Source organism: Amblyomma mixtum, chromosome 1 (genome assembly GCF_055824585.1).
Source record: "Amblyomma mixtum isolate Tamu chromosome 1, ASM5582458v1, whole genome shotgun sequence".
NCBI lineage: Eukaryota > Metazoa > Arthropoda > Arachnida > Ixodida > Ixodidae > Amblyomma > Amblyomma mixtum.
The window spans coordinates 35,760,710-35,785,231 of NC_143012.1; the positions used below are offsets into that span (position 1 = coordinate 35,760,710).

General features: G+C 43.7%; 1 protein-coding gene across 1 annotated transcript in view; it reads left to right on the top strand.

The window, feature by feature from the left end:
- The window catches only part of g (adaptor-related protein complex 3, delta 1 subunit-like garnet), a 71,370-nt gene that overhangs the window by 393 nt on the left and 46,455 nt on the right, over positions 1-24,522 (top strand). The window contains exons 2-15 of the mRNA XM_089547580.1: positions 677-772; positions 2,297-2,377; positions 3,458-3,538; positions 3,618-3,725; positions 4,782-4,911; positions 5,008-5,147; positions 9,049-9,122; positions 12,396-12,445; positions 16,291-16,340; positions 16,886-16,934; positions 18,631-18,776; positions 19,275-19,423; positions 21,973-22,099; positions 23,611-23,714. Coding sequence (XP_089403706.1) covers positions 677-772; positions 2,297-2,377; positions 3,458-3,538; positions 3,618-3,725; positions 4,782-4,911; positions 5,008-5,147; positions 9,049-9,122; positions 12,396-12,445; positions 16,291-16,340; positions 16,886-16,934; positions 18,631-18,776; positions 19,275-19,423; positions 21,973-22,099; positions 23,611-23,714 — 1,385 coding nt within the window. The remainder of the gene's footprint in view (positions 1-676; positions 773-2,296; positions 2,378-3,457; positions 3,539-3,617; positions 3,726-4,781; positions 4,912-5,007; positions 5,148-9,048; positions 9,123-12,395; positions 12,446-16,290; positions 16,341-16,885; positions 16,935-18,630; positions 18,777-19,274; positions 19,424-21,972; positions 22,100-23,610; positions 23,715-24,522) is intronic.

The following is a 24,522-nucleotide window of genomic DNA, read 5'->3' on the forward strand; positions in this document are numbered from 1 at the left end:
TGACGAGACCGGCAGTCATGTCAAGAGTGCTGCGATTTATTGGTCTTGCGCTTGCTCTAGTTTTATTTGTACTTTAGCCCCAAGCGGCGACCTGCCTGAAAGTCCGATCCTGCTAGGTTTCGGGTGCCTGACAGCTATGCAGCGTTCTAGTCGCTCTCAATGTTAAAGTGAATGCATTGCACGCTTTGAAGCTTCGAGCGATCGGTACAGGCTTCCGTATGTCATGTCGCGTCAGAATCCATTCGTGTGATCTTGTAATTTGCTTGTGCTAGCCGTTCAAGTAGAGCAAGTCGCTGGTTTGCCCTCCGGATTGATGTGTTCGTGTTTGTCTGGCTTGGTTTAATGTGCGCAGGCTGTAGAATTCCTCAACATCAGTATTGGTACCACTGTGAACTGGTTTCGTTACTTCCCGGTTCAAGCGAAGTCGCCTGGAAGTGATCGTCTTGCTTTTTGCAGCCTGCTCTAAGGTTACCGTGGCGGTTATGTTCTCTCATTGAATCTTTGCCTCCGTAAAGGCCGCAACGAATGCAACGAAAGTTGCGGCAATGGGCCGTCGAAACCTTAATTGAATTATACTATTCACTAATAATTCGTCCGAGTGTTACTTTATCGCGTGCCTTCGCTACGCTCATTAATGCGATGAGTACATTGACCGAGTTTCTTTTTATATTTTCAGACAAAGTACATCTCACAATGCATCGACGAAATCAAGGAAGAGCTACGCCAGGAAAATATGTCTGTCAAGGCGAATGCTGTTGCAAAGCTAGCATACGTGAGCAATGTGTCGTTTTCTTTGTGTGCTGATTTTGGAAAGGATAAGATTGTGCATGCAGTTTCCGTGTCTTGTGGAGCAGATATATCTCCAGTGAACCTGATAATGGCCCCCTAACTTATCAGCACCCAGAGGCAGGCTAGCTAGCAGCAGCTTGAAAACAAAAGTTGAGGTCACATGTGTGTTACACATACATCGCTTGGTACTTCGTGCACAGATACATTTCAAAATAAGATTTGAAACCTTGCTCATTGCACACTTTTGCATGTTGAAAACTTTTTTTTGGTAACAGCTGGGTTATCTTCCTTTAGTCTTGCATATAGACTACCTTGAGTTGTGGTTTGCACATTATGTAGTGAACATTCCATAATGTAATTTTGATCGATGCAGTTTTGTGCTTCATTTTGTGTTCAACGACTGCGGCCTGGAGGTGCCAGCATGAGTTTTCTCTTTGTTAGTGGTTACCGCTGAGGCTTCTGACCTATAAATTAACCTGCCATATACAGCTACATGTCTCGCTATCTGACATCATTGATAAAACCCATTTCTAACTTCTTTATTTGCTAATATGTTGGCGAGCTGCTTTTCCCAGTCTTAAAACTTTGACTTTTTCTCCTATCTTTTATTCAGTACTTTGACTATCTTTACATATCTCGTAGCTTTCTGATGGTTAGTTTATTTGTAGTCAGCTGCTACATTTAATGACAGTATTGACATTGTGAGCCTGTGGAAGACGATTCAGTGATGCACATAAGGGACAAACCGACCGGTTGTGAAATGAGAATGGCTCATGGGTTGACCCATTGAGCACTTATGCTGTCTTGCTGTATGTCATTCCAGTTGTTTAAAATATGTAAGTGAAAACTCGAAATGAAAACTATGTGACTGTCGTGAAGCATGCAGAACACAAGGCTTTGGCTTGTGCATTTATTAGCATATGAGGGGCGAGAGTAACAATTAAATTAACAATTGCTTCAAAGGTTGCACTCTGCAAATATATTGATTGTTACGTGTAGCAGCAGGTACAGCAGAACACGTTTGTTTTATTTTTTCTCTGAGATATGTGCGGGTTTTAAATGCTTTGATATGTGAAGGCCTTAGACTTTTATGTATGCCCATATTAGGTGCCTTGTTTGGTAGTTATGTAATGTAAATGATAAAGCAAACACTGCCTCTAGAGTTTAAAATATTTTGGAAAAAGTCTGGGATATGTCGTGGTTTACGATTGCACGCTATTTGCGATTGCTCTGTTACTCACGATGATCTGCCGTTGGAGTGGGCGTGCAAGCTGTTTCCATGTGCTAGGCATGCACGTATATCTGGCCTATTGTTTTGGTCAGATATGTGCCTGTGGTCATTGGACACTGTGGACATTGGACTAGCTCTCAGTAATAGAATGGCTCCTGCAGAACAAATTTACTGGTGTAACTTCACTGGAGTGCCTGGAAATTTGCATTTGGTAAACTATAGTTAGTGATTTCTGAAGTAACTATGTGTGGCTTTTTTCCCGGTATTTTCTTGCAGCTCCAAATGTTAGGTTACGACATCAGCTGGGCAGCCTTCAACATTATTGAAGTCATGAGCTCAACGAAGTTTACATACAAGGTGAATTGCACTTCATTTGTGTGAACATGTCAGTATTTTGCTTTCTGGGCATTTTTATTTACGTTATGAAGTATATAATTCAATACACAGATTTTCAAGTAGATGAATGCATGCCTGCATTTGTTTTTGCCTGATGAAAGATTCTCACTTACGGGGAATGTTTCTTTAATAGTTGTGTTGCAGTTTGCGTGACAGGATAAGAAACAACCGAACTGTCCGGCATACAACTTGTCTTTTAATGACAGCATAGGTGCACCACCAATCGCATTGTATTTCAGCACTGCCTGTTGTGACGCTTGTTGATCACTGAAAGATGTACAGCCGGCCAAATGTTTAGCTGGCGTGCGCGACGGCCGCGTTTTCCGTGCTCCTACAGTCTATGACAGCGAAAACATCAACACCAACATCAAAATATCAACTCTAAGCACAGGCTCACTTATCCCATGCTTAATATTGAGCTTTCCACAAGTTTGCTTCATCGTAAAGCGCAGGAACGCAGAAAAAGTGTCCGTCACGCACGCCATGTAAACATTTGGCCGGCTGTACTTTACACGCAGTGTAAAGTACAGCCGTTTGCAGTTTGCAGTTTCTACAAAGGTACATGGATATTTAACTTTTTAGCGTCCTAATTTCCGTCCTAGCATGCACCAGAATGTTCTGTGTTCATATGTTTCTATTGAGCGGCCTGTGTACTGTACGCTGTGAGTGCACGTTAAAGAACCCCTGGTGGTCGAAATTTCCGGAAACCTTCACTACGGCGTCCCTCATAGCCTGAGTCGCTTTGGGACGTTAAACCTCAATAAACCAAACCAGACCAAACCGTCATGTTTCAATGCACATTATGTCATCAGATTGCTGTGAACTAACACAGAAGTAGGAATGAGGTTGATGAAAGACATTATTGTGACAAATGGGCCTGTATAGATGTGAAATTTTTCTCCTAAGTATAATAACTGTGTAAACTTCTCTTGGCTTGTTTCTTGGTCTTGTTCAAAGGGCATTTCTGTTTGTAATGTAAGAACTGGCCTTCTCAAAGAGAGAGTAAAGCTTATGCTGAACTCTTTTTCTTGTTGTCCACAGCGTATTGGTTACCTGGCCGCGTCTCAAAGCTTCCACGAAGGCACAGACGTCCTTATGCTCACCACTAACATGATTCGAAAGGTATGGTCTTTTCTTTGTGATGTGCTTTTGAGCCGTAGCGAGAACCTTCCCAGCATGACTTACTGCTGCTTGTTTTTAGGACCTAAATAGTCAGGGCATGTACGACTCTGGCACAGCCATGAGTGGCCTGGCCTGCTTCGTGACGGCTGACCTGGCCCGTGACCTGGCCAATGATGTGATGACACTGGTGAGTGTCCGTAAGGACTTTCTGTGAAACTGTGCTTACTTCTGGGTAGGGCGACATGGTAGGGATTTTCCTCCTTTATTCTTATCACACGCTGCTGTGTTATGTCTTGACCTTGTGTTATTTCTGGGTAGGGCGACATGGTAGGGATTTTCCTCCTTTATTCTTATCACACGCTGCTGTGTTATGTCTTGACCTTGTGTTACTTCTGGGTAGGGCGACATGGTAGGGATTTTCCTCCTTTATTCTTATCACACGCTGCTGTGTTATGTCTTGACCTAGCCAATTTTGATGCAGTCAGCTACTTCTCACTGCAACCAATTAGTGTTATCCGCTTTGTTCATGTAATAAATTTTTTTCGTCTACATATTTGAAACTTGGCAGCTTATATATTAGGTGCAAGTTAATTCAGTCTAACGCTGGCATTGCTCTTTCAAAAATGAATCATCTTCGTGTGAGCGCAACCAAATTCCTCAATAACACTTTTAAGTACCCGGGTTTGATCCCGGCCGAGTCAGTCGCATTTCGATGGACGCCCTTGTACTAACCCCAGGTGGTCAAAATTACCTGGAGCCCTCTACTAAGGTGTCCCTCATAGCCTGAGTAGCTTTGGGGCATTAAACCCCATAAAACCAACTTTTAAGCTCTCTCCACGTCTACTGTCAAGGCTAAAAGTATTCAGGATGCCCGTAAAGCAGTTTTGGTGCATAAGAGCTCTGTTTGTCAGTGGCCACCTTGTTTCACTATCACTCATTACAGCACTGAAGCTTGGCTCTCACATGCGCAAGTGTGGTCAGGAGGAACCTGTTAATAGCAGAAGTATTTGCTTCGGTTGTGGCTTACATGTCCTCGAGACTTGTGTCCCTGTATAGTACATTACTTGGTTTATATAAGACATCAGGTTGGCATTGATAAAGAGCGCTTGCTTGTGGGAAGCCTGTTGTGGAATTGTGGGCCAAGTGTTGTTGTCCCCAGCTTCTGCTCAATATTTGTTGTTCATAGCAATTGAACATACTAAGTGGCCGGTGCAACACCTGAGTTGCTTTCCCTGCATTGCAGCTCACGTCCACAAAGCCCTACCTGCGCAAGAAGGCAGTACTGCTCATGTATAAAATTTTCCTCCGGTTTCCGGATGCCTTGAGGCCCGCTTTTCCACGACTCAAGGAGAAACTTGAAGATCCAGACCCAGGTATGGTGAACATTATTACACTTGTTCATCAGAGCATAGAAATTTCGGAGCCGGGGAAAAACTTCCTTAGCTCAAAAATTGCTGTCCTGTGCGCAGGTGTGCAGTCTGCGTCAGTGAATGTCATCTGTGAGCTGGCGCGGAAGAACCCCAAGAACTACCTGTCACTGGCCCCAGTCTTCTTCAAGTTGATGACCAGCTCTACAAACAACTGGATGCTGATCAAGATCATCAAGTTGGTGAGCAGCCAGTCTCAGGTGGACTGGGGCTATGACTGTACTTCGGCCTCGGAAAATGTCTGTTGCGTTGGGAAGTGTAATGCAATGCGAGTACAGGCTTGAAGAGAGTGCCACTTTCATCTCTTATAATCTCATGCTATGCTAACAGAATTTCTCTACATGCATCAACCAACCGAGATCTGTATTGTATCGAGAAAATGGTGTAGTCTGACTGTTTAGGTGATTTTAAAGAAATCGGATTGATGTTAAGTGACAGTTTTGAGCTTTGGCTGGTAACCTGCACTGAAGAGTGTTCAAAACAAGTCTACTAAGAAAGCATAGACACGAGTTAAAGCTTGCACTGATCATTTATTACTAGTTGGCAGCGCTTGGGAAAGCTAGGTAGAGGATCGAGAAAAAAGCGAAGTTATGAAACCAAAAAATAGGAGCGAGTGAATTTTATGTTGAAACCACTGGGAACAAACGCTGGGGTTGTATTTGAAAAAAACATTGAGTAGGTTGTGAAGTAATGCTAATAATAACCTGTGATTCCTGAGGAATTTTTTTTTCTTACGGTGTACCAGTTGGGTGGTCATGTCAACACAAAAATGGTGGCTACCTTTCTTTGCTGAGATGTTAGAGCAACAAGCTGAGCTTTGAACTTGCGTTCACCAGCCTGAACTTATTTTGTGCTGCGTCATTCGGAACATATAGTGAGAATTTGGTTGTTAAAATACTAACATAGCTGCTTGTAAAATGTTTCTTACAACATATAGATTCTGCTGCGGTTTTTAACGGGATAGTGTGTGCTGTGTGAGTGCCGCTGTGACTTAGAGGCATTGAGTCTGTGAGTTATAGGAAATGCTGTGACATGTTGACTTGTTATTGGTCACTGTAGGCTAAAGTTTTTTTCACTTTGGTGGTGAAAAATTCTGTCAAAGGAAGTCTATAGCTACAGAGATATCCAGCCAGGATGCGCAGTACTAAAGCTGCAGGTCTCGTATTTTCATAGAAGGTCTTTTCCTGGGTGGGGGGGGTTAGGGGGACGCTTGCTTCTAAGTGCATGTTCATACTTTTAAAAAACAGTGGCCATTAACATTTGTGTCTGAAGCTTGTTTTGTTAATTACAGGTGCAGAAATCCCACACTTTAAAAAGGCTAATAACGCTTGCTATGCTCGGACTAATTCATTTTCAGTAATCGATATTTCACGTTAGGAGTTTTATGTGAGAAAAGGGCACTTGGAACAAATGAGAAGCGAATTTGTCCGGTATATAGTTAGCAGCAAAAGATTGTGGGACGTGGATTTGCGGGACAAAATTGATATCTGTGCTGTCACACAAGCCAGTCACCTGAAATGCTGGCACTTGTGAGGGGATGTGCAGTCTCCGTCCACACATCAAGTGACAAGCTGTACTAGAATAGGTAGCTTTCATCCTGTAAGCTTCTGCTATGAACTGTACCAGACTAAATAGGAATGAAGAATAGAGACTGTTCATGCCGTAATGTCTGGACACTGCACAAATGCAGCTTTCTTTTGGGCCGGGTCCATCACACCAAGTACCTGCCAGGCCTTTGTACTGAATGAGTCACTCTCTCTACTGGAATGTGCACAGTGATAACTTATTGGGCTCTGAAAGTTTGTGTTCTGCTTCTAATATCTAAAAATTTGTTATCTAAACACTGCAACACAGTGTCAAGTATGAATGTAAGCCATCTTCTCCTCACTGACTTGATAGTGTGTGTCTTCTGATAATGTTGTTCCAGGCAGATGGCTTTGCTGACTAATTACATGGTATCATTTTAGCCTTCTATATGGTAGTATGCTCACTGTTGCAAGGGACGTACACCTTTATTAAAAAGTCCTCAGGCTGCACGGTTTGCTTTTGAGCTGTGTAGTTGGGCAGTTAGAGCGCACCCAAGGTTCAAAATCTCTGGAGGTGGAGGAAAGTTCTTGTTAACGTCGCTCCAGACTTGTCGAGCTTTATGTATGCCTTTAGTATTCCTGTCTATATGGCTCAGAAGTTGACCCTGTGGCCTGAAGTCTTTTCACCAGGGCTGTATGTTTATGTGTGGACCATGTTGAGACTTAGTGATCAACTGTTGACAGTGATGTTTTGGTCAGCGCCTGTCCACTTGTACTTGTTCAAAAAAACAAAAACAACTAAAAAGGAAGTAGCACTTGCAAATTGCGGACAGAATGGTCTTTTGGATGCAGACAAACTTAGTTTTTAGCGTCAGTGACTGGAAAAGAAAGGAGGTTTTGCTGCTAAACTTTGAAGCATATTGCAATGAAGTTCTTTCTCACTGTTGGCTTTCTGTTTTTATTTTTGTGCAGAAAAAAAAAAGCCTGCCTTTTTTGTCAAGCATATCATAATAGCATGGTGGATGTGCGCGCTCTGTGTGGAGCAGACTGTGTTCACCTGGTTGCCACCTGCGATGACGGCTTCCTTTCGGGCTGTTTCTCTTCTCCGCCAGTGTTTGTTGCACGTCTGTCTGTCTGCGTCTTGTCTCGGCCATTGTCATGCCCTGCTCTGTCTCTCTCTCTTGTCTGTCCTGGTTCACCTGTGCTCCCTCGCCCCCCTCTTTCTCTCTCTCTCTCTCTCTCTCCATCCAGTTTGGGGTTCTGACCTACATTGAGCCCAGGCTGGGTAGAAAATTGAGTCAGCCGCTCATTAACATAATACGCAGGTAATGGCCAATGCGTTAACGCCCTGATCGCCCGATGCCTCCTTCGGGAACTACCACATAGTGCTGTCGTTAGCGGCTGTGCGGGGCGGCTTTTGCCTTGCGCTTGAGCATGTGTTGAGCATGTGTGTGCTTGACACGCTGGCAGTTTTGCCGTAGTCCCTGTCATGCGGATTTGTAGCTGGCTGGTGTCAGGCCGGCTTACGATGCAACGCTTCAGTGCTTGGTGCATTATTTGTGATGCCACTTTTGCTGCTGCTGCTGCTATTGTTGCTATTGTCGCAAGCTGCCGCTTGTGTGCTGCACGGCTGAATTTGAGCCGAACTTTGGTTTGCATCTACCAAGTGCAGACGTTCTTTGCTGGGAAGTGCACATAAGGAAGGGATCGTTAAAGCTGTATGTATGCTTCACAACTTGCAGCCATTGTACCTTAATGTTTGCCTAGTGTAATGAATTAACATTTTGTAAACAAGAAAACAATACAGGCATCAGGTGCACAGTACAGAAACCATTCGCTTCTACTACTATCTTTATCTTTGCATACTATACGACACAGGTGGGGCCTCGAGTTTTTCTTGGGCTTCCCTACTCTTCAGCGTAATCTTGAAGCTAGAATTGTAATGTTAGAGAGGTTACTTTGTGTTGGCTTTGATAAATCAGGTCTAATCTTTTTGCTGTGCAGCTCAGAAAGCGTTTTATTTGTTCTTTTCTTTTCCAGTCACTGCTCAATTCCTTTCTAGATAAATTCCCAGACTAGCTGTCAGACCTCCATTTTGATGCAGGGTCTGTTTTAGACCATTTGCTTTTATGTGAGAGACAGCTGCAGGACACGCTACATGCTTTTTGGACGCTCCTTTTATGAGTATGTTTTTGGAGCTATGTCCGAGCCTCCTCATAGGCAGAGTGGATATGAAATCCCTCATTGAAAGTAGCGTATTTTTTTTCTTTCATTTCTTTAATGTAAAACAGCAGAAAGCTTGCAGATGACGAAAAAAGAGTGCGTGAACTAGATCAAAGGAGACATGGTCTAGAACTCATTGACCTCTTGATTGGTGCACTCGGTTTACGTTTTGTGCCTTAGTTTCACCACTGCCTTGAAAGGACGGAAGATGAAAGTGTTCATGCACTACATAGGCTGTGCTATATGGCCGGCCCTTTTGTCGGTTGTTTGTGCATCTAATGGATTTTAAAGTGCACACACGCACACCGTGTCTGTGTGCGGTTTCCCTTTGCAGTTTGGCGCCCTCACCCCCCTTGAGCCTAGGCTGGGAAAAAAGTTGATCGAGCCCCTAACTAACTTAATCCACAGGTAACCAAGGCACGGCCGCTGGCGTGGTTCTTTTTTCTTTTTTGTGCTTCTGTCTCCCTGTGATTTTGCATTCATAGAGCGGCCCGCCTCAGTAGGTCGACTGTTTTCGCTTTCTTATTTTTTTCTTCGTCCCTTAGTAACTGCCGTTGCTGCCCGTCTGCAAAATGCGAGCCTGCTTTTAGTTTTGTTTTGCGTAGTTAGTGAGCACATGCAGCTGCTTTTTCCTGGACTGGCTGGGTAGTTAGTGCATCTGCACTAGGGTTTGAAATAGTAGCAGTTGGCGCGTGCATGTCACGAGGCAGAGGCAAGGCCGGGCAGAGTGACCACGACATAGGTCCTGTCTTGCGCTCGCTGCCATGTTAAACAGAGGCTGGAAAGTCTGGTGCCATGAGACAACGCCTTTCTTTGTGAGCTTGCAGTATTCGAGTAGTGAAAGGAAGGCGTGGGTTCAGCAAAGAATTCGAAGCGTGAAACGGGCAAAACAGGGAAAGTTAGAGAGCGCCCAGTATTTGGGAGGTCTTCCAGAGTTAAAGGTGCACTGAAGAGGAATCTAAACCCGTATTTTTACCGTATTTTTACCGTATTTTTACGTTTCGAGCGTTCTTGGAAACTTCCGATTATTGCCGTGTGCAGCCGATTTCCGTAATTTAAATCGGATTAACGTCGGGCTCCCGTTTTTTCTTTTTCTTTTTGAATTCCCGCAAACGGTGGGAGGAGTTGACCAACCTTTCACCCAGTCCCGTGGCGTCTTGCCGCTCTGCCATCAGCGGAGTGATACGTAGTGATGAGCGAAAGCAAAGAGTCCATGCGTATTTTTATTTCCGTAGGCCTAATTTGCAGCTATGCAGCCTCTGACTAGACCTATTTATTCATGGAAAACTAAAAGAACAAAATAAAAGTGAAAGCAAAGCCGCCACGCGACTGCCTGAAAGGCGCTCCATGTGTTGGTTGACTCCTCCCGCCGTATGCGGAGAATTAAAAAAATACACCTGCACAGGGCAATAAATCGAAGCTTCTAAGAATGCTCGGAACGTGTAGATCGAGTTCCCGCTGCGAAAAGACGAGTTCAGATTTCTCTTCACTGCACCTTTAACACTGCTGGAATCCTCCCCCGCCGGCATTCTTTTGTTGTCTACGGCAAGTCTTACAAAATGGGACTGCCAGCTGCGAGTCTGAACTAATGCTGTCGTCACTTTCTACCCGGTCTTGTCCCTGTCCTCATTACCAGCTGAAATGTTTATGAAGCATTTTGGAGTACGCAGGTAGGGGCCCGCACTAGTTACCAATTTCTCGCATGCCTCGAGAACATCCGACGAGGAGATATTTAATACATCATCAAAAAATATATATGTTGGAGGAAATTTTGTTTGCTACTGGGTATCAAGATACAAACATAATCTGTTGTGGAATCATTTAGGCTACACACTAATACTTGTCCTGTATCTAGATTTTGCTTTATGTAATTGATTTTTATACCTCATGTGATCTGTGTACAGCTGTGGGTACTATCTGTGGCAAAAGTTTTCAGGCCAGAGTATCACTGACTGTAGTGAGTGTTAGGCCAATCTTCAGCACAACGGTTGTTGCTAGCTAGTTGCTTGTTTCTTTGCTGAGCACTTCTAGGAGGATTTGCTCGGTCATTTGTGGCCTCATGCTTGGAAATTAATGGGGTGATTAACAGGGAAATTAACAGCCACAGGCCTTTTAGCTCAATTGAAGTGTGAAATGGGCAAGTTGGCAGCCGTTCATTCTTGAAGGGACACAGAGCAGAGCTCCATCCAATTTTGTTCTTTTGTAAAATTAGAATGTTTTAGCCTTTTGCGGCATACTTGACTTGCATTGAAAAGTTGAAAAGAGAATATTTTTCCTGCTACTTGATTCAAGATCACTACATTGATATCATTGAGAACAGTAAGGACTCTGTGATAACTGGCTGTAAGTGGTTGTCTATGTGGCCTAGCCATAGAGGTTCGGAAACAAAGAAAGTGCCTGATCTTAATGCAGTTTGCTTGGGAAAATGACTGTTGGCAGTGGCGTTTGCATTTTAGTTTTTGCCTTTTGTACAGTATAAAAGCTCTTGTTTTCGCTGAAATTGGCCTCTTTGTCATTAGAATGCGGTAAACAATTAATATACGCCAACTTCAGTTTGTCTTCCATGTTGTGTGTTCCTTCAGAAATGGCAGAGCGTGAACATAAATGAGGGCGGACAATTAAGCGAAGGTGGTGTGAGCATTGTATGGAAACTCTCGCATGGGAACTTTTGTGGCAGAGGATACATCTATACTCGTTTTTTCAGTTGTGTGGGCTAACAATCTGTTTTATTTTAATATCTAAGGGAAAAGTTTTGTTCACTTGCACGTTGGGTGCGCATCCAGGTGCGCTGAATGTGCAAGAGGCTAAAGCTTCAACTTTTGAGAGCACTTTAGGAAAGTTCAGAGATGTCTTACAAATAGCCTCATTTTGGCATTGGGCTAATATGGTTGCATGTTTTACCTTTTTTTTTTATTTGGCTCTCATGTAGTGCTGGGATCCCCCTCCTTACATGCATAACATGATCCGTAGCACTGATTCAGCTGGGAAAATTGTGTGCCGAGGAAAATGCCGACTGTAAACACTGCAATGCCCGGGCATTGAAGACTTCAGTTTCGAACTCTCAGGATGGCTTTCGTTCGTTGCAGAAATGTAAAAAGTGACATATTTAATAAGCAAAAGATCATCAGAGTATTATTTAATGTTGCTAATTTTGAAAGTGTGCATGAGTAGTATACAATAAATCGGGAGCAAAATTCAAATTTGCTTTGTCACCGGCATGTGCAACATTATGAACAACCCCATAAACCAAACCAAACCAAAAAATTTTAGGCTGTGTTGTTGCATGTCTGGCAACTGACATTTCAACCATGCCCTAACAGTAATGTTGGGCAAGATTGCTTCTGCAGTTACGTTAGTAATTCATGTGCATTTCTACACTTTGTATCAAAGGCGATATGTGGGATATTGCAAGGTTGATGGCTAGGAAACAACCATTGTGAGGAGTGTGCAAGTTGAATAGTGTTGAAGTTTAACAATAAGCAAATTTTGCAGCAGAAGATTTTTATTGAGAAAACAGCAGCAACGAAGCTCAAGAAATAAGCTTTTGTTTCTTGTGATATGAGTTCTCTTTGGCTGAACGCGAACGGGCCCTTGATAGTCTTGTGGGACGATTGCTTGGTTGCTGAACTCAATTTACTCGGTATTGTCAATTGTGTTTAATTCAACACTTGTTCATTCCAGCACCTCTGCAATGTCCCTATTGTACGAGTGTATCAACACAGTAATTGCAGGTAAGAGCTGCCCGCACAATCCCAGCCTCACTAGAACCCCCCATTGCACACGCACACACACTCGCCACATGTCAGGTTTATCTGGTTGCAGGCACTTATTGAGCACAGTGAAGCATGTGATGCCTGTTTGCCTTAGGTTTCATATTTGGGTATCGCTGCTTTGCTTTGTACTGAGCCACTGCCTCTTTAATTGTGATTGTAATTTACTTGTAGAAATTGTAACCAGGAGCATATAACTATTCAGAGTAACTTTCCAACAGTTTAAGGATGAGGGTCTTGAAAACTTTTTTTTTATTTGTTAACATATCTTTCTGAAACTTAGCACCTGGGTGTATCATTGAATGCTGATTTCGAATATACATTTAGATTTCAAATATCTCAGCAGGCAGGAAATATATGGCAAAATAAAATATCCTAATTAGGTCATTTCTTACGGGCCTTTTTAGTAATTTATCAGTTAAATAAACATTTTTAAAGAATAAGCAGACATTTGCAAAGGCCCAAAGCACATCCTAAAGCTAACAGAATGTCTACAAACTAATTTTGTTGATCATAAATAAACAACAAAGTTGGAAAGAAAAAATGACGTGGCAGTAATTAGCCCACACTTCGCCTAATTGCTCATATATCATGTTTAAAAGAAAAAAGAAAGCTTTAGCATGTGCTTTGGGCCTTTGCAAATGTCTACTTATTCTTAAAAAATCATTCTTTAGCTGATAAATTACTATAAAGGCCCGTAAGAAATTGCCTAATTTGAATGTTATTTTGCAATAAATTTTCTTCCAGGTGAGATATTTGAAATCTAAATGCATATTTGAGATCAGCATTCTATGATACACCTGCGTGCTAAGTTTCAACAAGTTATGTCGAAAAATAAAAAAGTTTTCAAGACCCTCATCCCCCCTTAAGGGGAGACACTGGTCTTAGACCTATTTTCCTTATTTTTAGTCCAATCCTAATGAAACTGTACCACCTTGCTCAGTCTTTTATACTGATTTCAACAATGAAATTACCTTTCTCATTAATTAGTCTGTTCCCAAGGTAATTAATCTTAATTAGCCATTCATTAGTACCTCAGTGCAAAAAAAAAACTGCTCAATAAAAAATCATTTTTAATCCATGGCTACATAGTATGGTGAGTAGAGAGTGCAATAATCAAAAACCATTTTTCCATTTTACCCTCATTAGTAATTTTACAGCACTTGGAATATCAATCATCATGGCGTGAATGTAATGCATCGGTAAACTTCACGAAATTATAAATTTTTGATGCGTGATTGAACAAATCTGCTTCGATTATTGCACACACTCTGCCTTCAGCTTCCCTTAGCGAAGAGTACGACATCTCTATCTGTCCTAGATGTTGAGATATCGACATACTAAGACAGCCAGATGTCCAAAATTTTTCATGCCATTAAATTATCTGCTCCTGGATAAATTCAGCTCACGCGATGATCTGAATTTAATATTGCGGTCAAAGTGCTAATTTCTTGAAACAAAAAATTGGTATAGTAGTTGGAAAATAGTAGCTGGAGATTCCACAAATGTCACTTCTTGAAAACAGATTTTTTGGTCATTTTTTGGTCTCAAAGACCAGTGTCCCCCCCTTAAGGCGAGCTTCAGTGAAACATGGCACTACCAATGCGGTACCATTCGCTCATGGATTTCTTAGTCATCTGCAGGGAGTGGTATTTTTGAGCTTGTAAGAGAAGAAAACGCCTTGGGCTCGTCACTTTTGACAAAGCCTGTACGTATTGTTAAGCAGTGGCAAGACTTTTTTTTGCATATCCAGCCCCTCCACCTTTTAGGTTAGGGAGCCAGCTTGAAACTCCATGAAGCTCGGCAACCTAAGCTCTTGCGAGACTTCAGCCGGCGTTGTTATACGCAGTGTTGCAGTTGGTCTCCTTAGACTGGGCAGTGAACCAGACCATACTCCACAGCAATAGTGTAATGCGTAAAATGCGCTAGCTGGCAGCCTTAAGTGCTTTGTTCGTTCTGACTAAAGATCTTTGTGTGGGCGCCATACATAAATGCTCCAATGTGGTGCTTATTACTTAGCTGTATTGACAAGCCATTGCAAATGCAGGGCATCACATGGCTGATTGAAGCTTGGTGGTGGGGTGTTCAAACAAGTCTTGCTTTTGGCACCTTGAGACAGCTATGTTGTGAATGACTTTCTGCCGCCATGCACCGGAGGCTGCAAGTGCGAGAAGATAGCTTTCGTTAGCTTGTTGTTATCAAATGCTAATGAGCTTACTGCTCACGAAGCTTATGGGACATACATTTAGCTCCTGAAACATTATTACAAAAAATAACATCTTGGTACAGTGCTTGTGCGACTCAAATGGCAGGCGGAATGATGTCTCACCATAAACTCTTCATGTTGGTGAACATGTGTGTCCTGAGTGTTTCGAAATGCTCTTGTTTTGATCAGTGAACTTTCAGCTTGCTAAATTCTGGTGGTGAAATGGCTGTAAGTAGATGAGCGGCACTGTGAGTATATAGCGAGTGTTTACTGTGGCAGTTTACTGTTGGCATATTTCGTTTGTGTGTCCTTGTGAGTTTCTTTTTTGCCCTATTTCTTTTTTTTTTTCGTTTTCAATTGAAGCATTGTTCACGTCATTGCTGTAAAAGTGCGCTCATGCCTTTGGAATAGGCGTGCCTAGTCTTGGTGGCAATGGTGGCCTTTACAGGGGCACCGAGGACAGATTGAAGCTGACGTAGATGGATAACCACTTTCTGATGATAGAAGAGGCTAGTTTCGCTCATATTGAAGTTCTGTAACCTAGCAAAGAGTGAAATATGAAAGACGGCCAATGCCACTGCAGGTCATTTTCATCATTAATCTGCTGTGATGCCAGAGAAAATTTTTTAATGCTCAGGAGAGATAACAAAGTATTATGTACCTGATTGCTAAGGTAATTTTTTTTTTGCAGTGAAGATAAGACATCAAAAATAAAACATAGCAAACACCTCAAAGCATAGCAAGATGTTCATTGTCATCAACAATGGCATGAGTTTGGATGAGACTGAGGAAAAATATTCCATCTATAACTCCGAATCTTTTAGGTGTCTCCTGCTGTCAAGCGAATATCAGCTGAGCCACAAACCTAGCTTTTGGATTTAACTGAAAAAAAAAAAAAATCTCAGTGCAGTTATCATGCATGTGTAATGCGAGGTTCACCGGCAGCTGTTTGCAGTGTTGAATGCACTGTTTGCTACAACATTAAGTGGCGCCCTCTGTGCACAAAGACACAAGCAGCACAAAGATTAGTTTGTCATGCTGAACACAGAGGGCGCCACTCCCCTTTTCTCGTTACGCCGCCGCCACCAAGCAGAACCAGGAAATGTGTGCTTAATAGCTGTCGCTGTAAAAGACTTCGCGCTGTTGTCCTTGGTGTCCCTTTAAGTGCAAGCTATTGTTGTGTTGGATAGGTTTGTTCAAATCTTTTATAGACATTCCTTAAGGGCAAATTCTTTAAAGACATTCAACCATTGGAACATCTCTTCTGTGTGTCATGTGTGCGTCCTTTGTTCGAAACAAGTCTGTTTTTGTGTTTGTGTCTGTTCTTTTTTTGTTGTAAAGTTGTTTCGCTAATTAACGGTCATCTCCCCCCCCCCCTCTCTCTCTCTCTCTCTTCTCTCTGCCTCTTCCCATCTGCCGTCCCAACCACCATGGGGTCATCACCCTTCGCTGTCACCTTTGCTGCCATCTCCTGTCTCGGGTGTGGTTGTCCCCGCCATATTGTCGCTTTTTTGCTTTGGCATCCTTGTTTCCTTGCATTTTTTACTCCCAATTTTTTTTTCTGCCCCCTTTTTTTTCGTTCTTTTTGCCACGCTTACAGTCTTGATTTCTATATCTTCAGGAATGCCAAACCACTCTGCCTCCATACAGGTAGGTGTACCTTGCATGGGTGGTCCACTGAAATGGAATGCATTTTGTCTGTAAACAAACTCTGTGGTAAACTGGGCACCTTATGTTGCGAGTCGTAATTTCTTGCATGTGTCCTGAATTTTTGTGTTAAAGTGATTTGTGACCACTCTCTTGGTGCATAGTTGTTCAAATTAGATGAATTTTTTTTTATAATATTATCTTGCATGCTTTCTTAAAATTGTTTTCCACGTTAAGATTATTCTTAACTGCCTTGGCACATTCGTTTGTAAGCAGTTTGCACAAGCTTTGGAACAACTTTTGCTTGTGGTATTTGAGCTATGTAGTAGGCTGTAAAACACTGACTAATCAGCATGCGATTATGCACGTTAAAGAAGTTAAAGAACCCCAGATGTCGTAATTTCCTCATAGCCCATGTGTCACTTCAGGGCGTTAACCCCAAAAATTTGCAGGTTACAATTACTTGTTTCTGGGTGTTACTTTTAAAAATTTTTGTGATGCTCCTATTTGTGATGAGACTATTTGGTGTTTTCATTAATTCCCTGCAGCTGTGTGTCCAGAAGCTCAGGATACTGATAGAAGACTCTGATCAAAACCGTAAGCTTGTAGTTCTTTTCTTCTGTCTTCTCTTTGCTTCACACTTTGTCTGCTATTGATACATTGGTGCTACTGCTGTACAGATGGGGGTAGTACTAAGGGGAACACTTAGCTTTCACTCAATAACCTATCTATCTAGATTGTAAATAGCATTGATGTGTGTCTAGATGAAATCTAACAATTTTTAAATGTGCTGCTTAGTCGTACTTCGGGCAGTAATTGTTGGTAGCATGCCAGTTAGGTGTTGCTCTTCCTCTTTTTGATATGTATACTATCATGCTGAATATGTCTTGCAGTGCCTCCGAAAAGAACCAGCTGAAGTCTCCGCTTTACAGTAAATCAGTGTGCCTACACATGGAGCACCCAACGTGCATAAGCGTTCAATGCGTTTTATGCTATGCTTTGACAGGCAGTCCACACATTTTTCAACATATCTGGGCTTAGAGAACTGAACTTCTGCTGCACCTTGTGCATTGCAGCTCACGTCGCGAGCGATAACACTATATATGCTTTTGCAATTGCTCAGTAAGCACTGTTGCCACTTTTTTACTTCTCATTTTACCCTTTTACTGCATCCCTTGGTGTTATGGGCCAAGTTTTCTTGGGAGCAGTACGTGCAGAGTAATCAGGTGCATTGATAGAGTGAGGGCTCCTTGCTGCGAGCAGTGAGGGAGGTGAAAAATATTTAAAGCAAATCAACATATGATTACTGTGCTGGGATAAAGCAGTTGTTAAAGGTGCACTGAAGAGGAATCTGAACTCGTCTTTTTGCCGCGGGAACTCGATCTGCACGTTCCGAGCATTCTTAGAAACTGCGACTTATTGCCCGGTGTGGCCGATTTCCCTAATTAAATCGAATTAATGCCGGCTCCCGCCTTTATTTTTTAAATTCTGCCTCGTACGGTGGGCGGAGTTGACCGACGCGGGGAGTGCCTTTCACCCAGTCCCGTGGCGGCTTGCCGCTCTGCCATCGGCGGAGTAATACGTAGTAGTCCGTAGAAGCAAATAGTCCGCGCGTATATTTATTTCTGCGGGCTTATTTTGCGGTTATATTATCTGCAAATGAAACTATTTATTCACGGAAACCTAAAAAACAAAATGAAGCGAAAGCAAAGCCTCCACGGAGCTGGCTGAAAGGCACTCCCCGCGTCGGTCGACTCCGCCCACTGTATGAGGCAGAATTAAAAAAAAAGGCGGGAGCCAGACGTTAATTCGATTTAATTAGAGAAATCGGCCACACAGGGCAATAAATCGAAGTTTCTAAGAATGCTCGGAACGTGTAGATTAAGTTCCCGTGGCAAAAAGACGAGTTCAGATTCCTCTTCAGTGCACCTTTAACCTTGCTGCACAGTTTTGGTTTTGATTTACGTGACGGAAGAAGCTGGAAGTTTAACCTCTTGTGGGCAGTGCATGTGAAGGGGCGGGCCCCTCCTGAGAGTAGCCGGACAGCAGCTGTGCCCTGTGTACATGGGAGGACTAGGATGCCCCTTGTCAAGCATGTCACGGTTACTTGCAGTTCGAGGTGAACCAGGAGCCGCATTGTTCCATGTATCTTTGTGTTCTTATTCCTCGTTTTACTTCTGACTGCATTGCAGTTGTGGTCATGAGGCAGTGTCTGTCCTGGTTCTGGTAGCAGGATGACTTGCCGCCACTGGATGCACTGGAATGTGTTGTTCATCCTTATTTCCCTATTCAGTGAAGTACCTGGGTCTGCTGGCGATGTCTAAGATTCTGAAGACCCATCCCCGGAGTGTACAGGCCCACAAGGACCTGGTGCTGCAGTGCCTTGACGACAAGGACGAGTCGATCCGGCTCAGAGCACTGGACCTGCTCTACGGCATGGTGGGCAGCCCGCTTGGGCATTTTAGCATTTGGTCGTAGCAGCGTAAGGGGCCATCTGGAAAGGCGGGCTCATTTGGGACCTCTTAAGAGAGGTTTGGACACCGTGGAAGTACCGGGACAAAGTTCTGCTATCGAACAGTGTTGCACAGCAAGAATAGGAAGGTAGAAGACATACTTAAATGCACAGCTGGTACTGAAGCAGCTGTTTTTCCTTCTTTATGTCAGAATGGAAGTTTGTCTTTCATGTAAGAACTTTTGCAGGTGCACTTTGTCCTGCTCTCACCCCTTTGTTTCACCTGGCTCGAAAGCATTAAAGATGTCCTTTACCATCCAGAGTGCCAGGCCACTGTGGAGAGGGTAGGGTGCACGTGCAAGGCTGTTGTATGGGCATTCGCCCTCTTGCATCTATGGTGCATGGCATGTTAATTTTGTTCGGCTGTATGAAAAGACATTGGTTTGTGGTTTGCTGAAGCTGTGCGTTGGCGTCCCGCTGCGCAGGTGTCGAAGAAAAACCTGATGGAGATAGTCAAGAAGCTGATGGTCCACATGGACCGTGCCGAGGGCACGAGCTACCGGGACGAGTTGCTCTCCAAGATCATCGACATCTGCTCCCAGAACAACTACCAATACATCACGAACTTTGAGTGGTGAGTCTGCGCGGCTGCATTGCACCCTTGTTGTTGTTGGGCACAGAGCGAGAACGTGTACGCTACATCCCATGTACTGCGGAAGCAAAATGTTTGTTATATCTGATGGACTCACCATGTTCTAAGGGAGTAATTATTCATTGACATCCACCCAAGCGCAGCCATACGGCTACAAAGGAAAGGTATACAGCTTCCTCAGAAACTTCGTAGTTAAAGAAAAATTCGTCCTGGTTCGGGGTTTGAACCCGGGACCACCGCTACACCGGAGCAGTCGCTCTACCAATTGAGCTAACCGGGACGGCAAGCTTATGATTCGCTCAATGGTTAGCTCATTTGGTAGAGCGACTGCTCCGGTGAAGCGGTGGTCCCGGGTTCGAACCCCGGACCAGGACGAATTTTTCTTTAACTGCGAAGTTTCTGAGAAAGCTGTATAGCTCTCCTTTGTAGCCGTATGGCTGCGCTTGGGTGGATGTCAATGAATAATTACTCCCTCATTACAAATCTACTCCACCTTGGGAGATTCCCCTAAACATTTGACCACTCACCATGTTTGTTTCAAAGTGCTGTCATTTGTCATTAGCAAAGGGTGTCGTGCTGTAATTCAGTCCTTCTATTGGTGCGGTTGTCAGCATGTGTGGGGGATGTTATGATTGTATCATTAACCAGTGTCCAAGTGCGTCACAGTTTCCTTCATCTTGTACAGCCAGCAAATGTACCTGAGCCCCACCAGCGAGCACCGAAGCCTATGTAGTCAGCATTATTCCTTTGGCACGAAACTTTAACCCACATGCTGCCGAGCCCAACAGCTGGCACAGGATGCTGTAATAAGGCCAGGTGTTGCGCCTTGTGCTAACATAGGGAGCTGCTGGGAGAGACTGCTGTTGGCGGCACAGCTGATTGAGTAACGTGGTGAAAGAGAGAATTTGAGGACAGAACGTAGGCAGGAAGCATGAAGGGCTGCACTATTATGCAGCTGTAGGGTGTCACGGGCAGGCACAGGTCTTCTGAAAAGCATGAAATGTTGCAGCTAGTTACGTGTGTTGAGAAAAGTTTTGCATCCCATTCTTTGGGAATGGTGACTCAATGGTGACTCAAAGCTCGAATGAAGCCAATGATTTTGTTGCTTCAAAATTGGCACAGAGGTGATTTAAGGTCGTGATAATGGTTGGATGTGGAGTGTGGGGTGTAGATGCTGCAAATGATCGGTAATTTCAATTTGGCCTATTTTATCAATATGCACTAATAAACAGTCTAAGATATATTGCACATCCATGTGTTTTGTGACAATTGTCACAGCGGTGGACATCCAAACCATTCACTTCTGCTCTTGAATTGGAGTATGCGAGACCCTTAATGCACACAACTCAGTTCAGCTCTTGAAGGTATTGGTGAGCGCTATCACAATACGGAAAGGGACGAACACACAGGGCGAAGCGCTTCGTCCTGTGTGTTCGTCCCTTTCCGCGTTGTGATAGCGCTCACCAATACCTTCAAGAATGTATTTCCAACTAGCCCTAGTAGTAGCTCTTTTGTCGGTTCATCTCTTAACCCTTTGAGGGTCGAATTATTTTGAAGAAAACATTCCCAGGTGGTCAAATTACTTTATTGCGGATCTTGAATCTACGAAATGTATATAATCGAGAATAAATAGTAACAAAAAAATTAGGAACAGTACTTTGGTGACAGCATCACTCACAACTCACAGAGAGTAAGAATACCTCGCGAGCAACAGTGATAAGCAAGCTAAGAGCAGCACCAATAAAGATAGAAATCAACTTTCGCCGCCTCTGCAAAACAGTGCCCACAAAGAGAAAACACTTTTCGCGCGACTCCGTTGTGATTCCACGGCGGAATCGAAACCGCATAGGCGCATTGCCACAGAGGGCGAGAATACCTCGTGAGCAACGGTGATAAGCAAGCTAAGAGCAGCGCCAATAAACATAGAAATCAACTTCGGCAGCCCCTGCAAGATAGTGCTGACAAAAAGAGAACTCAAATTTCGCGCGACTCCGTTGCGATCACGCGGCGAAACCAAAACTACAAAAGGGGTGTTGCCGCAGTCTGTGCCGCCGCGCTAAAGCTAGACATAAGTTCTGCTTATCTCCGTAAGAAGGCAGCACAAAATTCAAACACTTCTTGTAAGTCCCAAGAGGTGGCAGCACCCCCCAGTGAGCACGCATTGTTCTTTTGGCGCAAAATTTCAAACGGAAGATCGAAACCGTACCCGTACGGCAAAGACCTTGCGGGACAGAAAACCGCCGCCGTACATATACGGCAAAAAGCTTCAAAGGGTTAAGGTGCCATGTGTTGGCATTGTTCTTTTTAGGTATATACCGGGCAGGTAGGGCTCCTCTGCACCTTTTGAAAGCCGTTGGTGTTCCCCGTGGTTAAAAAGATTGCCAACCCTTGCCCTTAGGCACCATTAGTTTTCTGTCCTCCACGTAACATGCGCTACCGATTTCCTTTCTTTTTTCTATTCTTGTTTTTGTGTTAACATGAGCGGAGTCATTTTGGCGCAGAGAGCGACAGTGGTGTCTATCGTTGTGCAGGTACGTGAGTGTGCTGGTGGAGCTGACCCGCATCGAGGGGACCAAGCACGGCCTGACCATTGCGTCACAGATGTTGGATGTGGCTGTACGAGTGCAGGCGGTCCGCGCCTTCAGCGTCTCCCAGATGGTCAGTTTTGGGCTGTGAAGTGACTCACCGAGTTTTGGGGGGAGGCGAAGTTAAAACTCTCTGTAGTGAAGGGGAGTTAATGGGAACTGCTTGCAGGAAGAATTCAGTTGTACAGTTGAACCTCGTTATAATGAAATTCAAGGGGCTCAGTGATAACTTGTTTTAGCCTATGTTGACCGAGAATCTGAGGGGAATTGTCATTCCTTCGTTATGTTCATTATTTCCTCATAAGCCATTTCATTATAACAAGGTTCGACTGTAATACAGTTAAATGTTAATATAACAAACACAGATGTTACGAATTATAGGCAATATTGAACTGTTCCTAAATATTTTTTGTAAACACTTCCAATTTTACTTCTTATATCGAACGTGATTTCCCATAAAGCTGATATATTGAACTGCCTATCGGCAGGCTGTGCCGGCTTGATTGGGAGGTGACAAGCTTTTCCTCACGACACGAGTGACTAGTGGTGCTGTGGCAAGCGTTCATGCCATGTTCACACTTTTTCTTGCTTGTGCCAACAGTGCCACAGAAGATATAGAGGCGTGGGCAATTGGTAGCAAGGGGATCGGCACCCTTTCGGGTGTCTTGCACTAGTCTGTAGTGCCCCACAACCAGTAGCATAGTCGACTGTCACCTTCCGGTCACAGAGATGGTGTCATGTAGGTGGTGAAAAAGGCGATATATTCTGCCGTCCAGTTTTTTATGCGACACCACTGTAATGTGGGGAAGCCACCCTAGCAAGTGTATGAGCTGCCGTCGTCACATGCTGACGGTGCTGCGCGGGGAAGCTACCATAATTTGCATTTGGTGCTCAGTTTTTTCGTGGTCTCCGCAGTTGCCGTGAGTGGCTTCGAACCGGCACTAAAACTTCTCAAAAGGTCGCTTCCATTTGACCTTTGTTCACCAATTCCATTGCGTTTTTCCGGCTGAGTTTTCATATTACGAATTTTGGCTACATCGAACATTTGTATGATTTTTTATCTGGTCACTATAACTAGGTTTGACTGTATTCTCACTCTTGTTTCTTGACTTCGACTTTCCAGCCAGTGCATTTTAGTAGGTTCATTTGTCTACAAATGGATCATTCTCTTGGTGACAAGCAGTGGTCAAAATCTGAGTTCTTTGCAGTGTTTTGCTGTTATTGATGGTCTCCGTTTGATGTCACTAAATTCCTGATTTTATCCACTAACCTGATGGTGCTGGTTGTACTGCAGTGTAATTTTATAGGGACTCAAATGTCATGAATGAGGGTAATGAATTTGCCATAATAAGTGTGGCAGTGGTGTGGCATCAGAAGTGAATCAAATGTGTGTGTTTGTGGAGCAGACTGCAGTGTTTTTTCATGTTATAATCACTAGTAGACCTTGTATTTTAAAATAATCTGTGAACTGCTTTCGATGATGCCAGCAACGTTGCTTCTAAAAGAACAGCTCAGTTACCTGCTTATGAAACACAGAGCTGTGCTTGAGTTTACAGAGTGCGTGAATTGCATCTGTGCGTGCAGGCCGTCCTATTGGACAACACTCACCTGCTGGTGGGCAACGGACAGCGAAACAGCATCTGTGAAGTTCTCTATGCTGCCGCTTGGATCTGCGGAGAATACTCAGAGTGAGTACAGACCCCCACTGCAGGTGTAGCCTTTCCTTGCGAACAGTGCCGTTTAGAAGTACTGGGTGTTGCTTCCAAGCTGGCCATCCCTAGTTCAGCAGCATTCTTTGACTACTCTTAGATTCATTCATTTGTTTATTACCAAGTACCTACAGCGCCATGAGGCATTATTGTAGGAAGATTAACGACATAAAATATTCCATGCAAAGATGTTGGGAACATGTCAGCAAGGTAACACAGCATAAGATAACAAGAAGAAAGGAATTCACAACTAATTAGTAGGAATGATAACATGCATAATATAAGGTACAGGGTCAATCACACTTAGAGGGAACGCAGCTCTGCGTGGCCACGAACCTGCAGAGTGCCATTGAATCTAACCCGTTCATGACTCAATGCAAAGTGCCACACGAGAAGAGGGACCTCGACGTGGTGCTTCGTGTCATCTGTCCCTTTGCTCGGGTTTGCCACCGGCTTGGTCACAATAGCACTCCATGTGTGGGCAGCCACACGGAGCCGTGTTCCCTTTAAATGTGATTGACCTGTACATCAAGTTGTCATTTCAGTAACTGTTTGAAAGTTGGGTACGCAAACCACGTCTTCGGGGTGCATTGGTTGCGCAAACCACATTGTCGTTGTGCAGAACATGTGGTATCAATGAAAAATCTCAACATAAACTGCGTTTGTATCGGACTTAGGCGTTGAGGGGAGCACAAATGTTAGGAAAGTAGCGTTGTGAGCTGGCCGTATGAGAGAGCCACAGTTGAACCTTGTCTTTGTATCTCGGTCATGTACCGTATTTACTCGA